General features: G+C 45.9%; 7 protein-coding genes across 7 annotated transcripts in view; 3 read left to right on the top strand and 4 right to left on the bottom strand.

Moving 5' to 3' along the window:
• Nucleotides 1-300: 300 nt before the first annotated feature.
• Nucleotides 301-7,193, top strand: SERLADRAFT_388659 (uncharacterized protein; the record flags this gene model as incomplete). The annotated part of the gene is made up of 4 exons (XM_007317996.1): nucleotides 301-472; nucleotides 525-564; nucleotides 617-768; nucleotides 7,100-7,193. 3 exons carry the CDS (start codon nucleotides 462-464, stop codon nucleotides 764-766), a joined length of 201 nt encoding a protein of 66 aa, XP_007318058.1.
• A 2,095-nt stretch (nucleotides 7,194-9,288) lies between these two features.
• On the bottom strand, nucleotides 9,289-9,787 carry SERLADRAFT_437650 (uncharacterized protein; the record flags this gene model as incomplete). Its single annotated transcript, XM_007317995.1, has 2 exons — nucleotides 9,289-9,454; nucleotides 9,564-9,787. 2 exons carry the CDS (start codon nucleotides 9,785-9,787, stop codon nucleotides 9,289-9,291), a joined length of 390 nt encoding a protein of 129 aa, XP_007318057.1.
• Nucleotides 9,788-10,384: 597 nt separating this feature from the next.
• On the bottom strand, nucleotides 10,385-13,182 carry SERLADRAFT_355892 (uncharacterized protein; the record flags this gene model as incomplete). The annotated part of the gene is made up of 5 exons (XM_007317994.1): nucleotides 10,385-11,217; nucleotides 11,283-12,674; nucleotides 12,739-12,934; nucleotides 13,000-13,064; nucleotides 13,141-13,182. 5 exons carry the CDS (start codon nucleotides 13,180-13,182, stop codon nucleotides 10,564-10,566), a joined length of 2,349 nt encoding a protein of 782 aa, XP_007318056.1.
• Nucleotides 13,183-13,484: 302 nt separating this feature from the next.
• On the bottom strand, nucleotides 13,485-16,055 carry SERLADRAFT_448843 (uncharacterized protein; the record flags this gene model as incomplete). The annotated part of the gene is made up of 10 exons (XM_007317993.1): nucleotides 13,485-13,809; nucleotides 13,864-13,943; nucleotides 13,997-14,058; nucleotides 14,118-14,275; nucleotides 14,332-14,380; nucleotides 14,433-14,483; nucleotides 14,538-15,345; nucleotides 15,400-15,671; nucleotides 15,801-15,930; nucleotides 15,994-16,055. The coding sequence occupies 10 exons, from the start codon at nucleotides 16,053-16,055 to the stop codon at nucleotides 13,715-13,717; spliced, it is 1,767 nt and encodes a 588-aa protein (XP_007318055.1).
• A 243-nt stretch (nucleotides 16,056-16,298) lies between these two features.
• Nucleotides 16,299-18,714, top strand: SERLADRAFT_448842 (uncharacterized protein; the record flags this gene model as incomplete). Its single annotated transcript, XM_007317992.1, has 8 exons — nucleotides 16,299-16,449; nucleotides 16,501-16,676; nucleotides 16,750-17,594; nucleotides 17,651-17,700; nucleotides 17,752-17,870; nucleotides 17,931-18,172; nucleotides 18,232-18,331; nucleotides 18,390-18,714. The coding sequence occupies 8 exons, from the start codon at nucleotides 16,368-16,370 to the stop codon at nucleotides 18,489-18,491; spliced, it is 1,716 nt and encodes a 571-aa protein (XP_007318054.1).
• A 485-nt stretch (nucleotides 18,715-19,199) lies between these two features.
• SERLADRAFT_466785 (glycosyltransferase family 2 protein) lies at nucleotides 19,200-21,703 on the top strand (the record flags this gene model as incomplete). The annotated part of the gene is made up of 6 exons (XM_007317991.1): nucleotides 19,200-19,382; nucleotides 19,453-19,474; nucleotides 19,536-20,412; nucleotides 20,468-20,580; nucleotides 20,638-20,803; nucleotides 20,869-21,703. 6 exons carry the CDS (start codon nucleotides 19,349-19,351, stop codon nucleotides 21,013-21,015), a joined length of 1,359 nt encoding a protein of 452 aa, XP_007318053.1.
• Nucleotides 21,704-21,797: 94 nt separating this feature from the next.
• Nucleotides 21,798-23,215, bottom strand: part of SERLADRAFT_415303 (uncharacterized protein) — a gene marked incomplete at both ends in the record, with an annotated part of 4,293 nt that continues 2,875 nt past the window's right edge. The window contains 3 exons of the mRNA XM_007317990.1: nucleotides 21,798-22,217; nucleotides 22,282-22,405; nucleotides 22,470-23,119. Coding sequence (XP_007318052.1) covers nucleotides 22,063-22,217; nucleotides 22,282-22,405; nucleotides 22,470-23,119 — 929 coding nt within the window. The remainder of the gene's footprint in view (nucleotides 22,218-22,281; nucleotides 22,406-22,469; nucleotides 23,120-23,215) is intronic.

Raw genomic sequence — 23,215 nt, 5'->3', positions numbered from 1 at the left:
TTATTGTATTGTATCGTACTAGATATTATACCACGCTGATACCATAACAAATCAGAAGCAATACCCCACACTACATGAGGGTGCGGTGCGCCTCGCCCCCTGGGGTCCGATGAAAATGTGTGAAATGGGATGGAGATGCGAATTGAATTTAAAAAGTGTAGCGTTCATGCGAATTGGTAGCATAACTGGGGTAGTCTAGTCCAATATAACGCTGATTTGGTGGGTGCCCCCGTTCGGTGGTTTTAAGTAGAGAGAAAACTGCACGGCACATATCGGCTTAACGGCCTATTCGGCATTGCGTAGATAGAGCAAGGACTTGGTGAAATCAGACGAAAAAATATATACTGGTGATACATTGATACATGTATTCTAATGCTGGCATAGCAACTATACAACCTGAACAAAGCCAATGGCTTTCACAAGAACGACGAGCTCAGGAGGCGGCAAAACGGCTGTCTTCTATGGCCTGCTACTGTTAATTCAAGAATTGATCACAGATCCGGTACATGGAGTTGAGGACTTTGCGACAACACCAGTTATACTGATTGTAACCCCTCTCGTTGCCTTGGGAAATACTCGGGTGAGTCGCTGAACCAGGACAAGTCATCGGGCTTACCAAACAGAACAGGCGGCTGAGGTGGTCAACTTGAACATCAAGGCCATAGGTGTACACTCGGACAGCGTCCAGGCTGCCCAGGCAGAAGGACGTGACCTCCTGGATGAGGTACGCCGGTGCGAATGGTCAGTTTCATCTGACCCAACATGAGGCAGGTGTAAGATTCCTATACCCTATGCCGAGTTAACGGAGGTATGATTTTCAAGAATCAACAAGTAGCATCAAGCACTGTATTTAGAGGTAATCAACAACTGGAGAAAAGTATGTACATGGGTGTCAATATATATACATTCTGAATGTTAGCCATGAGGCGTTGACTAATACAATCATGCAGTAGCCATGAGGCGCTGACTGATGTTGTGCATCATAGTCTAGACCTTTATCACGTGATTGTCACGTGATTAGATGTAGCTAACTACTTTGTCTTTTTGTCACATGATTGTCACGTGACTAGATATAACTAACTACTTTGTCTATTGTCACATGATTGTCATGTGATTGGATATAACTACTGCGGGTTTTGATTCAAATCGTGACATTACCCCCTCTTTAAGACTTTTGTCTCAAAAGTGAGGGTCATATTTCCCGTTTTCCCAATTAAATAATTGTTTTCGTACTCTTGTCGTAGTAAAGTTTTCGAAAGGTTGGAAATGTAGTTGAAATCGTATTCGTCGAGGTGCATTAGGATTTTTATCATGGAATGTTTTCACCTTGTCTGGTGAATTGGTTAGGTGTTGTTCGGGTTCCCATGTGCATTCCTCTTTTGGATAGTTTTTCCAATGTACTAGATATTCCAATTTTCCTCTTTTGAGACGTGAATCTAAAACTTCTTCGACTTTGTATTCCTCTCGTCCATCCACTATCACCGGTGGTATCAGTTTGGGTTTCCCTTGAGAGGGGAATTGTGGTTCTTTGTTTTGGTGAAAGGGTCATTCGTACAAAGAGTTTCTCATCTAGTAGTACAATGTCCTCATTATTGTTCCCTCCTTTATCATGATCTGATTGTCTTGAGAGCAGGTCTGCTTTTATGTGTTTTCTTCCAGGCATATGGTGTATCGTGAAGTGATATTGACTCAACTCAGTCATCCATCGTGCCTGTCGTCTATTCAACTTTCTTGGTTCTTTGAAATATAGCAGATTTTGATGATCCGTCCATATCTCAAATTCTTCTTCCGCATCTATTTAATAGTGTCTCCATTCATCAAGTGCTGTCATGATGGTGAGAAGTTCTTTGTCATAAATCTCGTAATTGCGTTCTGTAGGGTTTAACGCTTTAGAGAGGTATGCAATCAGCTTCCAGTCATCTTTTTGTTTCTGTGATAAGACAGCTCCCATTGCAGAGTCACTACTATCTGCTTCTACTTTATATTGACCATGTGGTATTGGGAGGGCTAACACAGGGGCTGAAGCTATGCATTTTTTTAGTGTGTCATATGCTTCGCATTGTTCATTTCCCCAAATGAAGTCCTCTTTTCCCGTTAACTTGGTCAATGGTTTGGCTACTTCCCCAAAGCCTTCTATGAATCTCCTATAGAAATTTACAAAGCCCAAGAATGCCTGTATGTCTTTTTTATTTTTGCATTCTGGCCATTTGCTAATTCCTTCTACTTTTACCGGATCCATGCGAATCTCATTTTCTGAGATGATCAGTCCCAGATATTCTACTTCTGTTTGTTCGAAATTGCATTTCTCCGGTTTGAGATAGAGATGGTTCTTCTTTAGGATTTCTAACACTCGTTGTGTCGTTGCTCTGTGTGTTTTTATATCCTTTGTGAATATCATAATATCGTCCAGATATATGATTACGAGTCCTTCATCTATCAATTCTTTGAAAAGTGTGTTCATCATTGTTTGGAACGTGGCCGGGGAGTTAGTTAGTCCAAAGAACATTACTAACAGTTTGAATAATCCCCGATTTGTTCTGAACGCTGCTTTTTGTCCGTCTCCTTCTCTCATTCAGATATTATTATATCCCCATCTCACATCTAGTTTTGTGAAGTATTTTGCTCCACTCAACTTATCGACCAGTTCTCCAATCAGCGGGAGTGGATATCTATTTTTGATAGTGATATCGTTTAACTTTCGATAATCTTGAACCGGTCTCAGTTTTCCATCTTTCTTTTTTATGAAGAAGAAGGGTGATGCGAATGGGGATTTGGATGGTCTTATTCGTCCCGATTCCAGGTTTCTTTTAAGAATGCATCTAATTCTTCTTGTTCTCCTCGTGCCAATGGGTAAATTTTGCAATCTAGAGAATGATCTCCTGGTATTAATTTGATTGCGTGGTCCCATTGTCTTCTCTCCGGTAGTACATCAAACTCTTTTTTATCAAATACGTCTTTGTATTGATGAAGATGTTTTGGTACTATTTTTTCAAATCCGCCTTCTTTTCGATCTTTGCCTGCAGCTTCGGCCAGTTTCTGTGCCATTGTGCCTTGAGCCCTAATATGGTAATATTGGTCATCGATTGTGGCATCTTTGAAATTTTGGAGATTTACTTGTATCATCCTCTCCCCTACTTCAAGTTCTTCAAAGTATGTTTCCGGATCTTCCTCTGGATCAGAGATTCGGATTCTCGTTTTACATTCTTCGGGACATCTTTCAAAGGTTAACTTTGACTTTTTCCAGTCTATTTTTGGATTATGCTTGTTTAGCCATTCATGTCCTAGAAACATTTTTCCATTACCTAGATTGGTTACGGCCAAATGTATCTTTTTGACGTGATCATCAATTTCCATGAATAGTATTACAAATTCGCTGATGGCTCCATTCTTGTTAAGAGTTCCATCTGCATTGTAGACTGGAATAGGTCTGGGTATTCTTCTTGTCTCATATTTTTGGTCTTTTACAAATTAGGAATCGATACAACTCCCCGTGCATCCACTGTCCAATAATGCTTTGACCATTTCTGTTTTAAGAGTGTCCAACGTAGTAAGCTTACACTTTACGTTCATTTGATTGCCTTGGGTACCCCTAATATACTTTTTAGGGGAGGCTATCTCTATGACCGCTTGTATTGCTTCTACTTTCGGTAACTGGTTGATTTCTTTTATCGTTTCCCGGGTTACCTCTTTAGTTCTCTTTTTATGTGTCCAGGCACTTAGGATTCCAATAGATCTTTCTTCCTTTTGGTCTCTAAGTCTGTCCACTACCCATTCTGGGGTCCAAACTTCTTTTTTGTCTAGGTTTTGTTTCGGAGGGGTTCCTGACCTCCCTTCTACAGTCTCTGCTGCGCTTTTCTCCGTAGAGTTTGCCGCATCGGGTGTAGGGATCTTACCATCCGCCGTTAGCACTGCACTTTTTAGTGATTTGCCCGCCGTCGAAACTGCAGATGTCTCGTCACTATGCGCCGCTTCTACTGCGGTTTTCTTTTTTGCATCCTTTTCGTTTCTTATCTCTTTCTTTGTCTGTGGGTTTTTTGTAATTTTATTGTCAATGCTACTATCTGGTAAATTACATGTTTCCACAGTCAAAGGAAGGAATTGATTCAAAATGTCTTTTTTAGGCGCAGCCGGTTGATGCGGTACCGCTGGCCTTTTTAAAAACCCTCCAGGAGTTTTTCTCTTTCCTCTTTCGTCATTTTCTCCAATAATTCTCGGACATTAAACTGTGGCTTCTTCTTCTGTGCGTCTTTGCACTCGAAGCTTCTATGTCCTTTCTCGCCGCATCTGTAACATCGCCCTTCTGTGCGGAACTTTGCTTTATCCACTTCCATTCTTTCTCCATTACTGGTATAGGTATAGCCGGTCCCATCTCTTTTCTTTTCTCCTTCTTTCCTTTGTTCCAAATTTGGTCTTTTTCCAATTTCGGAACCTTTCTTCTCTTTTTCTCTTTCTCTCCAAATATAATCGATTCATATGAGTTCTTTCTTCCATTCCTGGTAGTCTCTTGGAATGTGTCCCCCGTAGATTACCCTGTCTACTAGGGGTTTGTTCATGTTTCTTCTTAATAGCAAGATTAAGAACTCTTTGTTTATTCTGTTTGTATATCCCGCCCATCTTTTCTTTTCTTCAAACCTTTCAAAAAAGGCTTGGGCGGTTTCATTGCCCTGCTTCAGGGTCAATATTTCGTTCTTGGCAGTCTCTTTTTCAAAACTGTCCTTGAACCTTTCTTCCATTTTGTTGGTGAAATATGGCCAACTTCCGTATGTATGTGTGATGTCGAGCCCTAATTGTTGAGCGTCGACTCTGTTTACCAGCCAGTCGGTTCGGAAGGCCGCGGCTTCTCCTTCTTTCATAAAAGATAGCACAAAGCTTATCTTTTTTCTGTCATCTTTGAAATAGACAGTGTCATCTTTAAAGTGTAAAAGTAAGGACTCTCTAAAAGCCCGGTACTTTTTCTTATCTCCTGAAAAGTTCTCTGGCTTTTCTAGGGCTGTCCTACTTCTTTCCACCCTTTCTGGGGGTGGTGTTACTTTCTTTAGTCTTTTTTCTAAGACGCTCACTTCTTCTAGCGCCTCATCAAGTTGTGATTGGTATAGAAGGTGTGTTTGTCTGATTGCCTTTTCTACTTCTTGTTTTACATACACCTCTAGTGATACTTCTTTCGGCGGGGGAGTGTCTATTCGGGGTAATGAGTCCATCATTTCCCGAGTAAACACGTCGTCCGTACTGTTGGATGGCTCTGGCCGATCTCAATATTCTAGGTTGGACATTTCTGAATTCGAGTTGTAGTGGCAGGGGAGTTTCTTGTTTGATTACAGGGGAGGGATTTCTGATGGGTGTGATTTCTGGTAGAGGGAATTGTCCCTTGAAGATGTAGTCTCTGGTATAAACATGTTGTTCTCCTATCCAGATGTAGAATTCTCTACTGAGCATAGAAAGGAATTCCCCAGTGATAAGCTGGATCTATACACCGCTTTCTAAGATCTCAAGTAGTCTATCGTTTTTCTCTTTGAGCCAAGGTGATCCTCTTCTGTTCACCACTGACTATGTACGTACTGTGCTATTTTTGTATTTTACGAATTTTATGTAAAAGCTATAGTAGGAAAACTGGGTCCGAACGGTTGTCCAGTTATAACCGGCTTATTAGTGTAAGGACCGTTTTATTATTTCCTTATCTTCGCTATGTCTTGGTTCTCGAACGCTTTTCCCATTACGCCTCTGGCTCTAGGGCTAGAGGTATCGTTTGCCGTTCTACTTCTCATAGCCCTCACAGGCTTTCTTAACCATCGTTACCACTTTATATCACAGATCAGAGACTGGGCATCGCTCCCAGCCAGCCAGCACACTGGGTAGGGACTGGTAGTAGGCATCTCGCCAACCAGCTCCAAGCCCCAGTAAAGCCTGGTAATACTAATAACGCCTTATCTAGAATCGTACCTCATCATGAGGATACGGTTCCTGACCACGCGTGACAATCCTCTATTACTAGTACAAGTCTCTCACCTGCTGATTAATCAAGTCAGAAGTCGTACAATAGTTACTCTCCCTTTTTCTTATTGGTTGATTAATTCCTCAGACCACTTTTCGTATATTCTCCTTTCGGTCTGAGGAACGGACAGTTCCCTATATAAAGCCGTACCTATTCATGTATGGCTCCTTAGTTTTCTATTACTGAATTTACCCGCTTTACTCCTCAACAAGAACCTTTGAAGCTTACCTCTCAAAGTCCTCTACTCGCTATATTTGCTAGCGTCTGTCGACCTCAAGCTCATCGAACCCTTACTCCCTGCAAGTGCAGAAGGAGATAGGTTTAGTTTTTGTTATAGTTTATCGTTGCCTCACAATTAGGCTCTCGGTTCTTCTCCCGACTGGCGGACGCAAATGCGCGGCCTGGTCAGAGGAAAGCAAAAATGAAACTAGGTAAAAACGAGAAAATTCCTATGGTTCCACACCAAAGGAATTATATTGATATAAAGGTAGTTCAAAGGGGGATGGTATAGAAGGAGTCTTGGGAGGTGGTGGGTGAAACATTGGCTGGGAAGAATGATAAGATGGTGTTAGGGCGAGTGGGGATGTGATTTAGTGGGATGATGGGTTGTGTGTGAGTTGGGTAAAAGTGTTTGAGTAAAGTGAGGATGATGATGATAACAACAATGATGGTGATGGTGATAGCTGCTGTTACATTCATAGACGGTACTTGTTACAGTTGTTGATTGTGTAAGATTCCTATACCCTATGCCGAGTTAACGGAGGTATAAGTTTCAAGAATCAACAAGTAGCGTCAAGCACTGTATTTAGAGGTAATCAACAACTGGAGAAAAGTATGTACATGGGTGTCAATATATATACATTCTGAATGTTAGCCATGAGGCGTTGACTAATACAATCATGCAGTAGCCATGAGGCGCTGACTGATGTTGTGCATCATAGTCTAGACCTTTATCACGTGATTGTCACGTGATTAGATGTAGCTAACTACTTTGTCTTTTTGTCACATGATTGTCACGTGACTAGATATAACTAACTACTTTGTCTATTGTCACATGATTGTCATGTGATTGGATATAACTACTGCAGGTTTTGATTCAAATCGTGACAGCAGGCATAGTGATTAGCATAGAGTTTTCGCTGAGTGCTGAGCTTGCTGACAATCAACGGAGCTTGAATAGTGTTCATGTTTTTGCTGTATTGACACCAAAGTGTAGCACTCTGCACGCTGTCATGCACCAAAGTTGATTGGTAGCATGGACAGGTGTCAATAACAAAGCAAATATTCAATTAGACTCGCCTTTGCGCCACACAGGCACAGTGCCACGTGGAATAGTAATTAATATTGCCCTTTTCGAACTTGTGGCTGATCAGCACCACCTCTATTAGGCAATCCAGTCATGCTCACCTTTGCTTTTCCATCCGGTACTTTCCGCATTTCGGCATTTTGGCAAATTTTCGCGTCGCCACTGGCTACACATTGCATTGCGCCCTCGCTTTTGTCGTTTCCCTTACTCCCCTTCCTTTGCCTAGCCCCACCATGGGCCCCTTCCTCTCCTTTTTATTCTCACCTGACGGTTGTTTCTGGATCCCCATTCTAATCCACTTTTCCGTCACCTCCACCCTCCTCCTCCTCATTTTATTTGCACCCCCACCATTTCTGATGTCACCACTTCCTATCCACTTCCGTTGCCGATCCGTTGACTACCACGTGCCACTGCTGATATCAGCAAAGCCCCGGCGGCCGGTTCAAATAGGGCAACAGGTCCATCTTTATGACGTCGATCTACCATCATATACTATCAAAACATCGGTCGCTCGTCTTGCCTGGTTGGAGCGTGGGTGGGTAATTTTTGAGCTGGAGAAGGTTCATCCCCTTGCGTTGCCCATGTTCATTGCTGTCCCATTCACTTGGGTACACTTATATTTTGTCCATCGTCTTCGCTACAGCTACACCTACCACACGCTGCCTGGGACTCACTTGTTCCAAATTGGAACTACTCCTCTCCCTCCCTCGTTTGATCAGGTGGTCCAACACAACCAGTCCATTGGTAAGGCCATGGAACTGTCGGATTTGGACTAGGTGGTGGACCGGTGGCTCCAGTTTCTTTTTCTTCAGCAGAACATTCATTTACAGTGCGATTATTTTTGATTTTTGAATCATTTTTATGGACACATATTTTTTTAGAATGCCTGACTGACAATAAAGGAACTGTGTTGATACTGATAGTGTTTTGCCTTGCCCTTTTTTTACTGCATCTTCCCATGACATCATGATTTTCCTGCTCTCTTTTTGCTATTGGACTTTACTTTATGGCTGTACAAACCTGTGACATTACTCACAGCATTCATTGTTCTATCTCTTTCTTTTCCTTTTTTGACAATCTTATCCTGTACTACCTACGCAGGATTCGTCAGCATACATTCCTTCCTTCATGTTCTTTCTCATTCTTTTTGCACAGCTATACTGTGCATAGCCTACTTTTCTTTCACTATATAAACCCCTGTATTTTACCTTGTAAAAGAAAAAAGAACTAAATTCCAGACTTCTTCTCTAATTTCAAGTTCACTACTCTGCTGCTTGTGATCCAGTGTGGTCACAACACTTCCCACTGCTACCACTGTTAACTGCTGTCATCGTCACTTCCCACTTTTGAAGTCATTCTTATCTCTTTTGATTAGAGTCCTTCTGAGCACTACAGTTTGTGCGTCAGGAGCCTGCTATCACTGGGAACCTTGTCACCTCGTCATCCTTGTTGTTCTCAAACCTACCTTGTGCTAAGATTAGCAAGGTAGTGCTCATCCTATATTCGTCTCAAAAAGCCCCTATCTTCTATAGTTCAACTATCCCTCCTCCTCAAAACCCACACCCATACATCTCTGGGTTTTACTTTGAAGGATCGTCATACATACCACCCCACGAACAACCAGAGCACCCACTGTTCTAGGAGGCAAAACCCATAAACAAGTTCCGTGGAATCTGGGAGGATTGTGTGTTAGTTTGTTTTGTGTGTGGTTTTCTAACAACAGTTCTCATCATCAACATCGGACCTCAATTTTTGCCCTGCCATCCATCCGCCAAAAGGATACTACCTCAATTCACGAGCACCTTGTCCGCCTGGCAGGATACAACTTTGGATCATAAGGGATCTGTCTGCACAGCAGGATATGACCTCAGATTGTGAGGGATCCATCCGCACAAACAGAGAGAGGACAGTAAGTAGAATGCTATAGTATGGCTAGTGTACAAAGGGAGGTATATGCATTAGTAGTCAATAAAAAGTAAAAAAAGGATGCCAATCAGGTATCTTCGTCACTGCTGAAGGTATCCTCTTCGCCGTCAACGCCCTCTGCCCCCAAATCTTCTGCATCATCGGCGCCGTTTGGCAATGCATCTGTGAACACCAGCCCTCCCCCACGGTGGGCCTTGATAAGATGCTGTACAGCGGCATGAACAGCGTGAATCCTGTGGCACAATGCCTACATAATACCTGTAGAGAAGGGACAGAGTGTGACTAAGGTGAAAAGGTGGACATTGTTCGTTTCTATGGAACAAATGGTGAGCACAAACATACCTAGTGTTCAGGGCTACAATATCGAGTTGCAAGACAGTGAGAAAAGTGTCTGTCGCTTGGCACTGGTGTTTGGCAACATCGTGGCACAGCGCAAAAAGTGTTGCTGTGAAAGTACGCACACCACATATGACAATGTGCACTCGATGTGCGTGGTTGACTGGGGGCTTGCCAGCGGTAGGTGAGATCAACAACCCACATGAGCCCACATGCCGTCGAAGCCTCATTCATCCAAAGGTCTGATCAGACATTGCTACCAACGTCCGCCACCCAGGATCGGACATTTGCCAGATTTTTGGCCTTTCCGTCAGCATAGGGATCCAACATCGGGCCATTTTTAGGGTGGTTTCCGTCCGCCCAGTGGCCATGGATACCACATCCAAGCCAATACGCGGGGGTCCTCAGTGGACTCAGACTCGGATGTTTCTGTTGAACAGCGGCTGAGACTCTTGTTGATGACGTTCATTCGCTAGTCTACCTGTCGAGCTAGGGAGATGATAGTGTTTTGATTGAAGTAGAGCTGGCTACAAGCAACGGTGATGTAGCCTGAGCTTTAGTCTCGTCAAAGGTTTTGTGACCCTCCACGTCGACGTTACGTCCGTATGAATATCAACACCAGATTTTACTAAAAGCGCTGGAATATGTTTTGATACAACTCGGAGTCTCGATAACAGAGCCAATTCTGGAATCTTTCGCTACCCTTGCTACTAAGACCAAGTAACATTCATACAAACAGTGTGTCGACGAATATGCTGAAACTTTCATCAATAATTTCAGATCGCTCTTTGAACCCTCACCTGTTTGTGAAATCTTACAAGACCTTGCCTCTACTACAAATGACTAAGATTGCAAATGGTAGTTAGTATTCTCTACACTTTCTATTCGAAACAACTCCCGGTGTTGTATTACTACGTGTAACAAAATGCCAAAGAAAAGGAAATCATCATCGCCAGCATTAATCATCATCGTCCAACGAGGACAAGCAAAAATACCAACGATCCCTCTAGTCGACGTCCATCTCGGGGGGCGCTGGTGCCTCCTCAGCCTTCGCGCCAGCCGCAGGATCAGGCGTCTGGGTTCCGCTCTGCGGAGACTGTGTCCCGTTCGGCGTTCCGGTAGGTGTAGGCTCGACCTTCACAGGCTTGGGCTTGGGCTTGGTCAAAATCGGGACGGCAAAGTAAATCAACTCGTCCCTCTTCTTCCCGATCTCTGCAGTCGTCAGCACAGGGTCTGAGTTCTTCGGCCTCTCCGCCTGTCGCGCAATTTGGTCGTCGAGCCACTTTTGAATGGTTGCACACTTCTCTACAACGCGCTGCTTGTCCTTCTCGTCGATGTGGGCGAACTTTTCGTCGAGAGAAGTAGCCTGGGCGAGGTAGTCGTTCAAAGAGGCGCGAAGCTCGCTGATAGAGCGAGGTCGGTCTTCATACTGGCGGTATCGGAGAACGATGGGGTCACCAACAACCTTAAGTGAATCGAGCTTTCCAACGTATGCAGACTTGGTAGCATCCTCGCCTTCCTCGGAATACAGCCAGTCTTCTGCATCCTGCAACAGACCAAGAAGTGTCACCTTCTCTGCGGCCTGAACATAGGCGGCATAGCGGTCATCAAGCTTTCCACGTGTGTCATATACATATTCTTCGAGCGCATTTTTACGATCCTGTGGAGTTCGTTCATGATTCAATTCTCCCGCCATGGAAGTGCGGAAAGATGATTGGGACTTACCTCGGTATCCATAACAAGCTTGTCAGCAGCGTGCATTTGTGCTTCCTGTTCCTTCAAATTTTCGACGATAGAGTTATCTAGGGACGATGTTCCCGTCACGAATGGTACCTCCTTCTTCTTCACCACCTTCTTCTTCTTCGGGGGTGCGGCATCAGCACCATCAACCTCCATCGGCACCTCCTCCTTCTCCTCTACCTCCTCCGTGTATGCAGCCTCGAACGAGAGAATGCCGTGCAAGTTCAGGCGTGTCTTCAGCTTCACACACGTGAGGTCTCCCTTCGAATCAGGCGGTACACTCTTCGCAGAGAAACGCGCAATCCACGGGTTAATACCTCCTGGCAGCTCAGTCGGGTTGACATATCGCGCCTCGATATCAAACGAATCCTTCCTGTAGAACGTGAGTACCTTTGTCGACGGAATCCCATTGCCACGCGGGAACACAACGAGTTCGGTATCGTCATCAGGGTCGCTAGGGGTAGGTTCCCACTGCACCTTGATTGGGTAGTGGGCAATGTCGTGCACCGCGAAGTCACGCACACGGAATGTAGGCGAAAGCATCGCGCATGCAAAGGTGGCACCTCGAGCAATAGCCTCGTCCTGGTTTAGCGTCGTTGACAGCGGCTTCCCACCCACAGCGTCCTGAATCTGTGCCCGCACAGCAGGGATACGTGTGGTCCCACCAACAAGTTCAACGGAGTCAATTTGCTCGAGAGTGAGCCCAGACTCGGCAAGCGCCTGCTTGATTGGTGTGCCCACGCGACTAAGCACGTCAGTGAGGAGGCCCTCGTAGGTTTCGCGCGAGAGCTTAGACGACGCGTCAATATCGTTCATAATAGATTCGACATTTAGGGGAGCCTCCGAGTTGGCAGAGAGCACTTTCTTGAGGCGCTCACAACCGACTGCAAGACGGAACATCGCCTTTGGGCTCGAAAGTACGTCAATCTTGTATTTCGTCTTGAACTCTGCTGCGAAATATTGCAAGAGTGCGTAGTCGACGTCACGGCCACCCAAGTGACGATCGTAGGCAGTGGCTTTAACAGTGAGCTGCCCCTTGGCGAAGGCGATGATGGTGACGGACATGGATGAGTGACCAACGTCGACGAACATGACATTACGAGGATTTTCGGGTTCGGGAAGATCAGATTTGGTGATGCCGTACCCGAGGGCAACGGCTGTGGAGTCATTGATGAGGCGCAGGGCGTTCAGCCCAGCGACGGAGGCTGCATCAAGGAGGGCACGACGTTGGACATCTGTGTACCACCCTGGAACTGCAATGACGAGGTCGGTGACAGCAGTTTTGAGCTCATTAGAGGTGATGTCGCGGAGCTTGCCCAGGTACATTGCGACAAGCTGGGTTGCAGAAAAGGTCTGCTTTTCACCGAGATATGACACCTAGAATGCACCGATTCAGTATTTTTATGATGTTTGATGGAGAAATGGCGATATGTATGTTTACCTCTGCGCCTACAGTCCCTGAGACGTCTACCAGCGTTGCATTAAGATACTTCTTCTCTATTTGGATCTCGGGATCCTGGAACGTCCGACCAATGAGACGCTTGAGGCATCCGATAGTATTCCTGAAGTTTGATGTTTCCTGCGTTTTGGCAGACTCGCCGATGGATCGTTGTTTTGGGCCGAAGGCAACGAGAGATCTGTGACGTTAGGATGTGCTGATCAGCACAGATTGATAAATCCTTATCGAAAAAAGTAGGCGTACGGTGTAGCACGATTGGAGACCTCATTGACGATGATATCGATGCCTCGATGCCTTGCAACACCGATCTGTAGAAAAAGAGAAAGTAAAGAAAATATCAAAAGTGAGATACTGGATTGTGATCTAAGCGTGGTCCGGCAGTACCTTACTGTGCAGAGTCCCAAAATCGACACCCACTACTGCCATTTTTGTGGTTCGTTAAAAGCGTTCGTACGATAGAAATTGGTTCGTAAAATGACCTTTGCAAGATCAGCGATACAGGTGAGGTGAGGTGTAGCAGGAGGCAAACGCGTTGTGCTCAAAATTTGGATGGAGTGGCTAATATTATAGCGGTGGCTGAGTTTTTTTTTCCTCTTTTGAGCTTTTTCGACATCGCGTTTTTGATGTATTTTCTCGGCGGTTCTACCAAGTTCTTTCTTGTTCTTCTGACAGTTCCCTTCTTGCACTCTATAAGCCAAGATTAGATACCGCAATCTTGTGACTTAAAAAAAGACTCGGTCTCCATGTCTGTGATTTCTGCGTACATCATATATCAGATAAGTCAAGAATGAGCGTGATGGATTCATCGCAAGACACAGTACGATACTTGGGACTCCAGTAATATTCCGATGTAAGTAAAGTATGAGTAAGTAGAACAGACTTTTATGAAGCTGTGATAGGAAATACATCGAAGATATTACTGTTACAAATCTACGTTTTGATGGGCCTTTGATGACCTCTAAACCTGACCCGCAGGTCCAGGTGCAGCGCCGGATGTGTTCGTTGCGTTTTCTATGGGCTTCATGGCTGGGAATAATAATACTTCTTTGATATCTGCAGTGTGAAATGGATGAGTATGGAACGAAGATCTGTGAAAGACCAACGCACTTGTCGAGTTTGTTAGGAACATGACCAGACGGTCGATACCGATTCCCCATCCTCCTGTGGGAGGAAGACCGTGCTCGAGACTGGGACAGCGATGAGCTGAATGAGAGAGACGTGATATTATGAACCGACGTACGCGTCAACAAATGTCTCATCGATAGCCTGTGCCTCGTCATCACCCTGTTCCTTTTGCCTAAACTAGTTGAGACACACGATCAATACTCGGATCGTATAAGAGCATGATTAAGGATTCTTACCTGCTCTTCGAACCTAAGTCTTTGTTCAAATGGATCGTTCAATTCAGTGTAGGCATTGCAGAATTCCTTGCCACACATAAAGCCCTCGAACCGCTCGCAGAGACCAGGTCGGGATCGATGCCATTTGGCAAGAGGCGACATAACTTGGGGATGGCCAACTGATTTTGTAGCGCGTGTCAGATGATGAAAAAGAAAATGATCATTATTAACGCACCGATAAATGCAGGGGAGATACAGAGAGGCTCGATGTACTCTCCGACAAGCTGAAATAATGATTAATTTCAACGCGATAAAAAAGTAAGAGCAAATACTAACCTTATCAAGCAATCGGGCGTTTGTCCGTGGCTCGCTGCAGTCCACGTTGTGCTGGAAATTATTTTTGATTAGATACTGCAGGATTGCTGAGAAGTGTGACTTCACCTTCTTGCACAGTTCCCTCAAGAACGTGTTAGTCTCATCAGTATGCAACGTATCACCCGGTGGGAACTTAACACCGAGCTTCTCCTCTAAAGTGCCGATCATGTCGTACCTCTTCCATGGAGTCTTGAAATCGAGCTCGTATTCCTTTCCGTCCTTGCCCTCAGGCTGATACTTCAGCGTTGTGTTTCCACCGGTGAGGTACTTGACCAAGCCCTCGACCATGCTCTCGGTCAAGTCCATGATGTCATACATATCCGCATATGCCATATAAAACTCGCAGATAGTAAACTCCGGGTTATGCGTGAGGTCAATACCTTCGTTTCTAAACACCCTCCCGATCTCGTACACGCGATCAAGGCCTCCAACGACAAGCTGCTTGAGGTAAAGTTCTGGGGCTATCCGGAGGTAGAGATCGAGGTCAAGATCGTTGTGGTGAGTCACGAACGGCTTGGCGGTAGCTCCGCCAGCGATCATGCTCGTCATGGGTGTTTCGACCTCGAGGAACCCGAGGTTGTCGAGGAAACGGCGGACGTAATTGATGATGCGGCTGCGAGTGACGAATATGCGACGAGTTTCGTCGGAGATGATGAGGTCGAGGTAACGCTTCCTGTACCGGGTCTCTTGATCCTTCAGACCGAAATGGGCGGAGGGCAGCTGGTGGAGGTTGGGGGCAAGGAGTACCATCTCAGATGGTGCAATGGACAGTTCTCCCTTCTGACTTCGACAAGGTGTACCCACCACACCGACGACATCACCTCGACGGAAGATATCATGAGTGGCCACAAAAGTGTCGGGATTTGCAGCATCTCTGGAAGCAAATCAGCAAGGAAGATCTTGTTAGGATGACGAACGGGGACGAGACCTCTGATTTGCTAGGATCTGCACTTTCTTGCCTTCTCCATGCAGATCGTAGAATATGAGCTTCTGGCCCGATGGACGCTTGGTGTGGATACGGCCTGCTATTGATACGGTGACGCCTTCAAGCTTCTTGCCCGGTTGTATCTTGCCCTCCACACTGAATTTCTCGATGAATGACACGATGGATGTCGAAACATCGAACTTGTGAGGGTATGGATTGGGAGATTGCGTTTCACGTAGCTTCTGGATGGCTCGCGAACGCAGTTCAAAGTATTGCTGCGATCAGACATCAAATCATCAGCATCAGGATAGTTTAACGCTCAGATCGATAAGCAGAATAGACAATGAACATGGGTGCACAACGCAACCCCCGCACTGATCTAAGAAGAAAAAAGCAGTACTCACGTTAGGGTTGAGATCATCTTCGTTTGGCCCGTCCACCTTGGGCTCGCCTGCGTCCTTCGGAGGGGCAGCAGCCGCCTTCTCTGCCTTCCTTGCCTCCTTCTCGCGCTGCTTTTCACGGCGTTTAAGCTCCCTGCACGCGTCCGAGATTGATCAAGACGCGAAAGTAAATCAATAAAACACATGAAAGACGAACGTCTTGGAAATCATCTCGCCCGTCACCGGGTCCTTATGTGTTCCCGTCGATTCAGATGCCATTTTTCTGATATTCAGAGGTATGCAAGCTGGTGAATTTGTGCGAGATAACAAACGTGTAGTTGAGGGCACAAAAGAACTTCTGATCAGCCTCAAGCCCAGCATCCAAACCCGTTTTTGAATCATCGATATAATCTTGTCGAGTCATGTGCTCTAAAAGCGGAGTCTCAAAGTATTCCCACGGATATAGTCCGCGCCACTGCACCTGGGCCTTACACATTCGGTGCTGCACCGACGGCTACAATCGATCCCGACCACGACGAACACAATAGCAAGAAAGCCCAAGAAAGCATAGAACAAAGAACAACGCCAGCCATGTCCTCAGACTACGAATATTCAGACGATGATATCGATTACTCTGATGAGGACGACGAAATGATGGATACTCAGGAGGATGGTAAGTCGTCTGGTGGCTTACACGCAACATGCAGCCTCATGATAGCGTCAGGTTCAGCGTCCTCAGACGACGATATGGACATGGACGCCTTTAACGAAGATTTTAAGGTTCCATCCAAAGCAATGCGCAAGACATACGAGATAGAGTATGACACCCTTACCCAGACTGCCGTCGAGAAAGCCATGGCAGCAGACATTGAGCACATTAGTGGTATCTTTGGCGTTGATGTGCGTATGGCTCTATCTTCTCTTCCCGTATCCTTACTTATGCAGACATAAATACTATCTATCTTTTTCGTAGGCCAGCGTTGCATCCCTGCTCTTGAGATACCTGAGCTGGAACAAGGAACGCCTCATTGAGAAGTACATGGATAATGCTTCTGCAGTCTCAATCTCGGCCGGCATAAGTCCGCCATCCAGATCTTCTGTATCTTCATCCGCGGCGCCTATTCGCTCTCACTCCTCGTCTACCGGCGGCCGTTCATCAGGCGGGCTGCGTCGTCCCACCCGCCAAACTCCAGGTAAATCAAGATCACCAACCCCAGCGTCTGTGTACCCTGACGCTCCTTCTGCAGCTCCAAAACCAGAACCATTTGTGTGTCCCATATGCTTCGATGACTCTCAAACGAGCTTTTTGTCGTTGTCATGTGACCATCAATTCTGTGCAGGTTGCTGGGGCGCTTACCTTACGAGTAAGATACGCGAGGAGGGAGAACACTCGATTCGTTGTATGGCTGAGGGATGTGCGATTGTGGCTCCTGACCCATTTGTACGCTCTGCTCTTGCGGACGATATTCCTACCTGGGAACGTTTCCAAGAGCTTGTTGTTCGTCACTTTGTAGCGTCCAACCCGAGCCTCAAGTACTGCCCATACCCGTCGTGCACCCATACTGTCTCATGCCCGGTGGCTGCGCACAAGTCAGCTTTAACTACGATTGTCCCTATTGTATCGTGTGGCGCATCGGGCACTCATAAATTCTGTTTTGGCTGTCCAATTGAAGCAGACCACAGGCCCGTCATTTGCTCGGTAGCGAAGATGTGGTTGAAAAAGTGCCGAGATGACAGCGAGACGGCCAATTGGATCAAGAGTAATACCAAGGAATGTAGTCAATGCCAAAGCACTATCGAGAAGAATGGCGGTTGCAAGTGCGTAGCGATTACTCGTTTCATTAGTTATTGGTAGCTAATGACTTCCTTTTTAGCCACATGACGTGTAAGAAATGCAAGCATGAGTTTTGCTGGGTTTGCATGGGTAAGATTTGTTGTGATAATGAAGGACGTTGAGCTGACGAAATCAATGAAGGTCCTTGGTCGGAGCATGGCACTGCCTGGTACTCATGCAACAGGTATGATGAAAAGACAGGAGTTGATGCCAGAGACGCGCAATCGAAGAGTCGTGCCTCTCTTGAGCGTTATCTTCACGTACGTGGCTGCTTTGATAGCCTCATGCAGCGTCATTGATCATTTCATAATTCCTGATAGTATTATAACCGCTGGGCTAACCATGAGCAGTCTGCCAAGTTATCTATAGAACTGTACTCCAAGACGGAGAAAAAGATGGAAGAGATGCAGGTCACGTCGGATTTGACCTGGATCGAAGTGCAATTCATGAAGAAGGCTGTCGATGAAGTAGAGAAGTGTCGTACGACACTGAAGTGGACATATGCAATGGCATACTACTTGGAGAAAGGTAATGAGAAGGAATTGTTTGAAGATAATCAACGGTAGGTATCCATTACGGAGGTTTACGCTTATGGGTTATTGATGACCACCTCATTATCAGTGATCTCGAGAGGGCTGTAGAAGACCTTTCTGAACTTTTAGAATCTCAAATAGACACAGAAATTATTTCCACGCTTCGCCAGAAGGTCACCGACAAGACTGTATGCTGTACTCTCCTTCTTACTGTCTTTGTCGTGCTGATGAAGTTGACTTTTGTAGGTATATGTGCAGAAACGTAATGAGATCATGTTAGAAGACACTGCGAAAGGGTTTTTGGATGGTAGGTGGAGCTGGAACGTTTCGGTTGAGGGATTTGACTAGATCTCGATAATCCCTTCCCTAAAATTTCCCTCCAAGTTCCCTTCCTTCCTCTCCACCATCATCACGATTTCATTTTCATTCCTAATCCTGGTCCCCTGCTTCTACCTAGTAGCCTCAAGTCATCTGTAATTTTCCTCATTTTACGACTGTGTGTATTCTGGACGTTCTGTGTTTCGATAAATTAACAAATAAACCTTCTTGTGTTTTTACTTTGCTTACAAAACTTGGCACAGTCGGGTCAGATGCGGTAACGACGGGTGCCACCCGCGCCAAGGATGTTTGTCACGAAAAAGGGTATCGCAACATGGCAATTTGACGTAATTCGATTTAGGCCCAAGCGTGACAGCACAGTCCGCGAAGACTGCGGTATGCTTAAACGCCTCTTTTGTATCATATCTAATGCAAAAACCAGGTGGTCTTTGTTGTTTTTCACCTGAAAGTGACCAACTATCTCGTGGGGACTGTCAACGAATCGTGCCCAACTTGAAGTATGCTAAACGTATTTATTACGGGCGCTGCTGCGCTCCACCCACGATGCACTATCGAAGCGTGCATTGAGTGAAGAGAATTGGAAAAGGCCGTAATTATTTTGACTAGAACAGCGGCCATCCGTAATATATTCTCCCGAATAGTTTTTGGGCCAGATAGATGGCCTTAATTGAATTGAAAGTCCGCCAGATCAGACCCGCCTGGCTGACGGTTTCTCTGCATAATAACGACCATCTGCTTTGATTTCAACAGCCCCTTGTCGTCTAAGGACGCTCTCCCCCAACTCTGTCTCGTCGCTTTGGCGTCGACCCCTCTCCGCTCTTTTTTGTCCCTCCCCACCGTCTCACACGACACTCTAGGCCGTCAAGATGTTGTACTTGACGTCCGATAACTTTCCAATATGTTAGTTCATACCATTTCCTCAACGTGTCGTCGCCAGCGAGTCCTTACTGACCTCGCTCTTTTCTTATAGTCCTACCATTTGGAGTTATCGGGTGATTTTTGGACCGTTTTGTTTTATATCGTTGTATGCGCTGACACCTCCTTTCTTTTCAGATTTTACCGTTACTTATGGTACCTCATTCGTGTTACAGCCTCGTTTACTTATCGCCCAGTCCCACTACCGGAAAATCCCACTTACATCGCATCAGAAGATGTCACCATCATTGTCCCTACCATCGACGCAGGAGAAGAATTCAAGGAGGCAGCGCACAGCTGGCTCGTCGGAAAGCCGAAGGAAATTCTTATCATCACCGAGGAGAAAATGCTTGGGCCTCTTCAAGAGCTTGCCAATGCCGTAGACCCAGAGCGCATCCGCGTCCTCACCGTTCCATTCGCGAACAAGAGGCTGCAGATGTCTCATGGCATCAAGAATACATCAACTGATATTATTTTTTTTGCTGATGATGATGCCATCTGGCCGCCAACTCTGCTTCCATATGTCCTCGCTTGCTTTGAAGACCAGAAGGTCGGAGGTGTAGGAACCTCTCAGCGTGTCCAACCCTGTGGTAAACGCATGACCGTCTGGGAGGTCTTGGCCGCTTTCCGTCTCACAATTCGAAATATCGAAATATCTTCATCTACGCATATAGATGGAGGTATTCCGTGTTTGTCCGGTCGCACTGCCGCCTACCGTACAGTTATCCTTAAGGATCCTGAGTTTTTACACGGCTTCACTCACGACTACTGGCTCGGCAAATACCATTTGAATTCTGGTGATGACAAATTCTTGACGAGGTGGATGGTTAGCCACGGTTGGAGTACTTACGTCCAATGTTGCAAGGAAGCCGAACTACTCAGTACGATGAAGCCTGATTGGCGGTTCCTGAAGCAAGTGCTACGGTGGACGAGAAATACGTGGCGGTCTGATCTTCGCTCACTTTTCATGGAAAGGCACATCTGGACAACGCATCCATACGTTGCCTACACCATGGTAAACAATTCTCGCATATTTATATTAGTAGCGAGTGCTCATTGTTATTTTGTAGGTGGACAAGCTCTTTAACCCCTTTACGCTTCTTGTCGGTCCTTGTCTTGTGGCAATCTTGATATCCAAGAGTACTATTCCGATATTGGAAGGCGGCTATCATTTACCATGGTGGTTCGTACATTCCTATTCACCGACAAGGCTAGAGTATATTTAAACATTTCTTCGTAGGAATATCGTATGCAGTTACATCGTATGGTTGATGGCAACACGTACGGCAAAGCTGCTACCTCATCTATGGTACCAACCAGAGCACATTATATATGTGCCTGCTTTCATCGCGTTCGGTTACTACTTCGCGATCATGAAGGTTTATGCTCTATTAACATTACACGAGGTTAGTTATCATCAAATCTGTCGTATCTCTCATTCTCATTTACATACTCACCTTCTCTTTCACAGACTGGGTGGGGCACTCGTGCGGGAATTGGCGATCCCACTGCTGCTACCAACGCTGCCAGCGCGTCTGACGAGAAACCCTATCTCGACAGTCCACAACCGCAGCAATATCAACAGCCTCCGATCGAGATGCAGGTGTACACGAACTGAAAAGTACCTGCACCATCAGCAACAATAGAAATGCCCACGACGTGCCCTCACCTACTACTCCATCCCATAATTCACACGCACCAGTCTTGCATAAAGTATTTACAAGCAATATAAGTCCATCTCCCTGCACAATCTCCGTCTGCTACGATCTACCTACTTCTCGCTGAAGTATACCTGCTGCTCTCGTGCCTCCGTCGTCATTGCCAGGAGTTTAGCCTCACTTTATCGTCTACGGTCTCCTCCAGAGAAGAAGTCTATCGACCTTTTATCTTGATGCGAACCGTCGCTTTCTCTGTGCTGCCTACACTTTTGTTTCGTCTTACATTCTCGTACGGGACTTTTTTTTTTCTTCCTCTTTGGTCTACTGCGACTTTTTGTCTTCATACTCGATGCTTTTGCGTTATCCTTTTCTTTATCTTACACGGACTTTTTTTGTCTACTCGCAACATGTCCCAGGGCTCGCTTTTTTATCTGTGCTCGTGGTGTTGACTACGTGCGGGGATTTCTTGGAGTGCCTAGCATTTGCATAATTGTCGACGGAGCGGGGGTGCACTTGTATATTTTTGCTTGACATGCCATCTGCATTTGCATTACCGTATTTCCTCGTGCCCCAGCTTCAGGAACTCGACAATTTCTTTTATCCTCGATAGGAGAGGTGACGATGAAAATACAATGGCGGTCTATGCTTACTTTATGGCATGGGCTTATGCGAGTAACGTTCATTCTTCAAGTAGTTTTACATTGTCGAATTTTCCTTCGTGACGGTTCAATCTCGTAGTTGAGCAAAGATAGAGTCTCATCCTTTTACATGTAGCATTACCGAATAAATCGCACAAAAAAGGGCGTACTAGTATATAACACATGAAGCGGAAGGTTTTACAATACAAGGGGACAAAATCTTTGAAATTTATCAAGGTAGTCGCACCGAAGAAAATAACTGTAAATGCGAGGCTGAAGGTGGGGGGGTTGAAATTACGAAAGTAATAGGATTCAAATGATACAGAAGGGTATATTGAACAGAGAGCGAAGGTGGTGGAAATCCGGGTGTTAGAGCTCCTCACCGCAGCGGCAGTCACAATCCGCCACGGGACACACGCCGTGCGAACGGATGCCCTCTTCACCGAAGAACCACTCTAGGATGTGTGAGGCGTGGCCGCCATGCCGACAGTTCTGGCATATGATAATGGCCTCGTCGATGGTATCTTTGAGTGATGAATCCAGGAGTTGAGTGGCGAGCTAAAAATGAGCATGAATTGATAGACGTACCTGTGAAGTATGACTGAGATTGGGACAGCTCTTGGTCGCGGACGGCATCTGGGACGATGCTGAGCGTTGTCAAACAGATGGAACATCGCGGCAAGGCACGATTGCAGTTGGGACAAGCCATCGGCTAGAGGAATACGAGTCATCAATATCAGAACGAAATACTGCGAGGATATGTATGATACACGAACCCTGCTTTTCGGATTAGCAAGCGATGGATCCAGCGGTTTGCTGCAATAATTACAGCGGATAACAATCTGCCTTGGCGCCCAATCGAACGGCGCCAGGTCCCCACTCCTGACAGCTTCCTGTAGAATCTGGCCCCTCTCAATATCAAATGTAACACGGAAGTGGAAGAGCTTGAAACCGTCGAGCAGGTCGCGATAGGCTTCGAGCCAGCGGAGGGTGCGAGTGTCCTGGAATTTAGACGGGCAGACAAAGGAGGAGAGGATGGCCGCTGTTTGGACGTCACCGGTCCGATCGACGTAGTTCTGGAGGATGTCCATTCCAGACGACGTCAGCCCAGTGACGATGAGACCTTCAATGTCGCCCTGCATGCAACATCTATCGGCGACTCGTCGTAAATAAGAAGACAGAGCCTTATCGTCGAGGAACTGGAAAGCGACGGCGAGGCGTTCGCGGAGGGGCAACGCTTCTTCTTCGAGGACCTCTGACCAGTCTTTAGACGTTAGTTGGGTGAGTAGAGCACGGAAATAAGGGTCCTGAAGTCGGACAATAAGGCGTTCACAGTAGTCTCTCAGTGCAGTGTTCAAGTTCGAGCTACCTGACTTCTGTGGGACAAGGGCGGCCAGCGTACCAGACATCATGTGGTGGAGTTCATCTGAAATATCAAGCGTAAGCGGATAATAACCCAAAAATAGAAGCAAAAACATACCTTTGCTGCGCATTAGCAATTCCAAGCTTTGCTGTACTGCTG

The sequence above is a fragment of the Serpula lacrymans genome, assembly GCF_000218685.1.
Source record: "Serpula lacrymans var. lacrymans S7.9 unplaced genomic scaffold SERLAscaffold_6, whole genome shotgun sequence".
In the NCBI taxonomy this organism is placed as follows: Eukaryota; Fungi; Basidiomycota; class Agaricomycetes; order Boletales; family Serpulaceae; genus Serpula; species Serpula lacrymans.
This window is presented reverse-complemented; position numbering and strand designations above follow the sequence as displayed.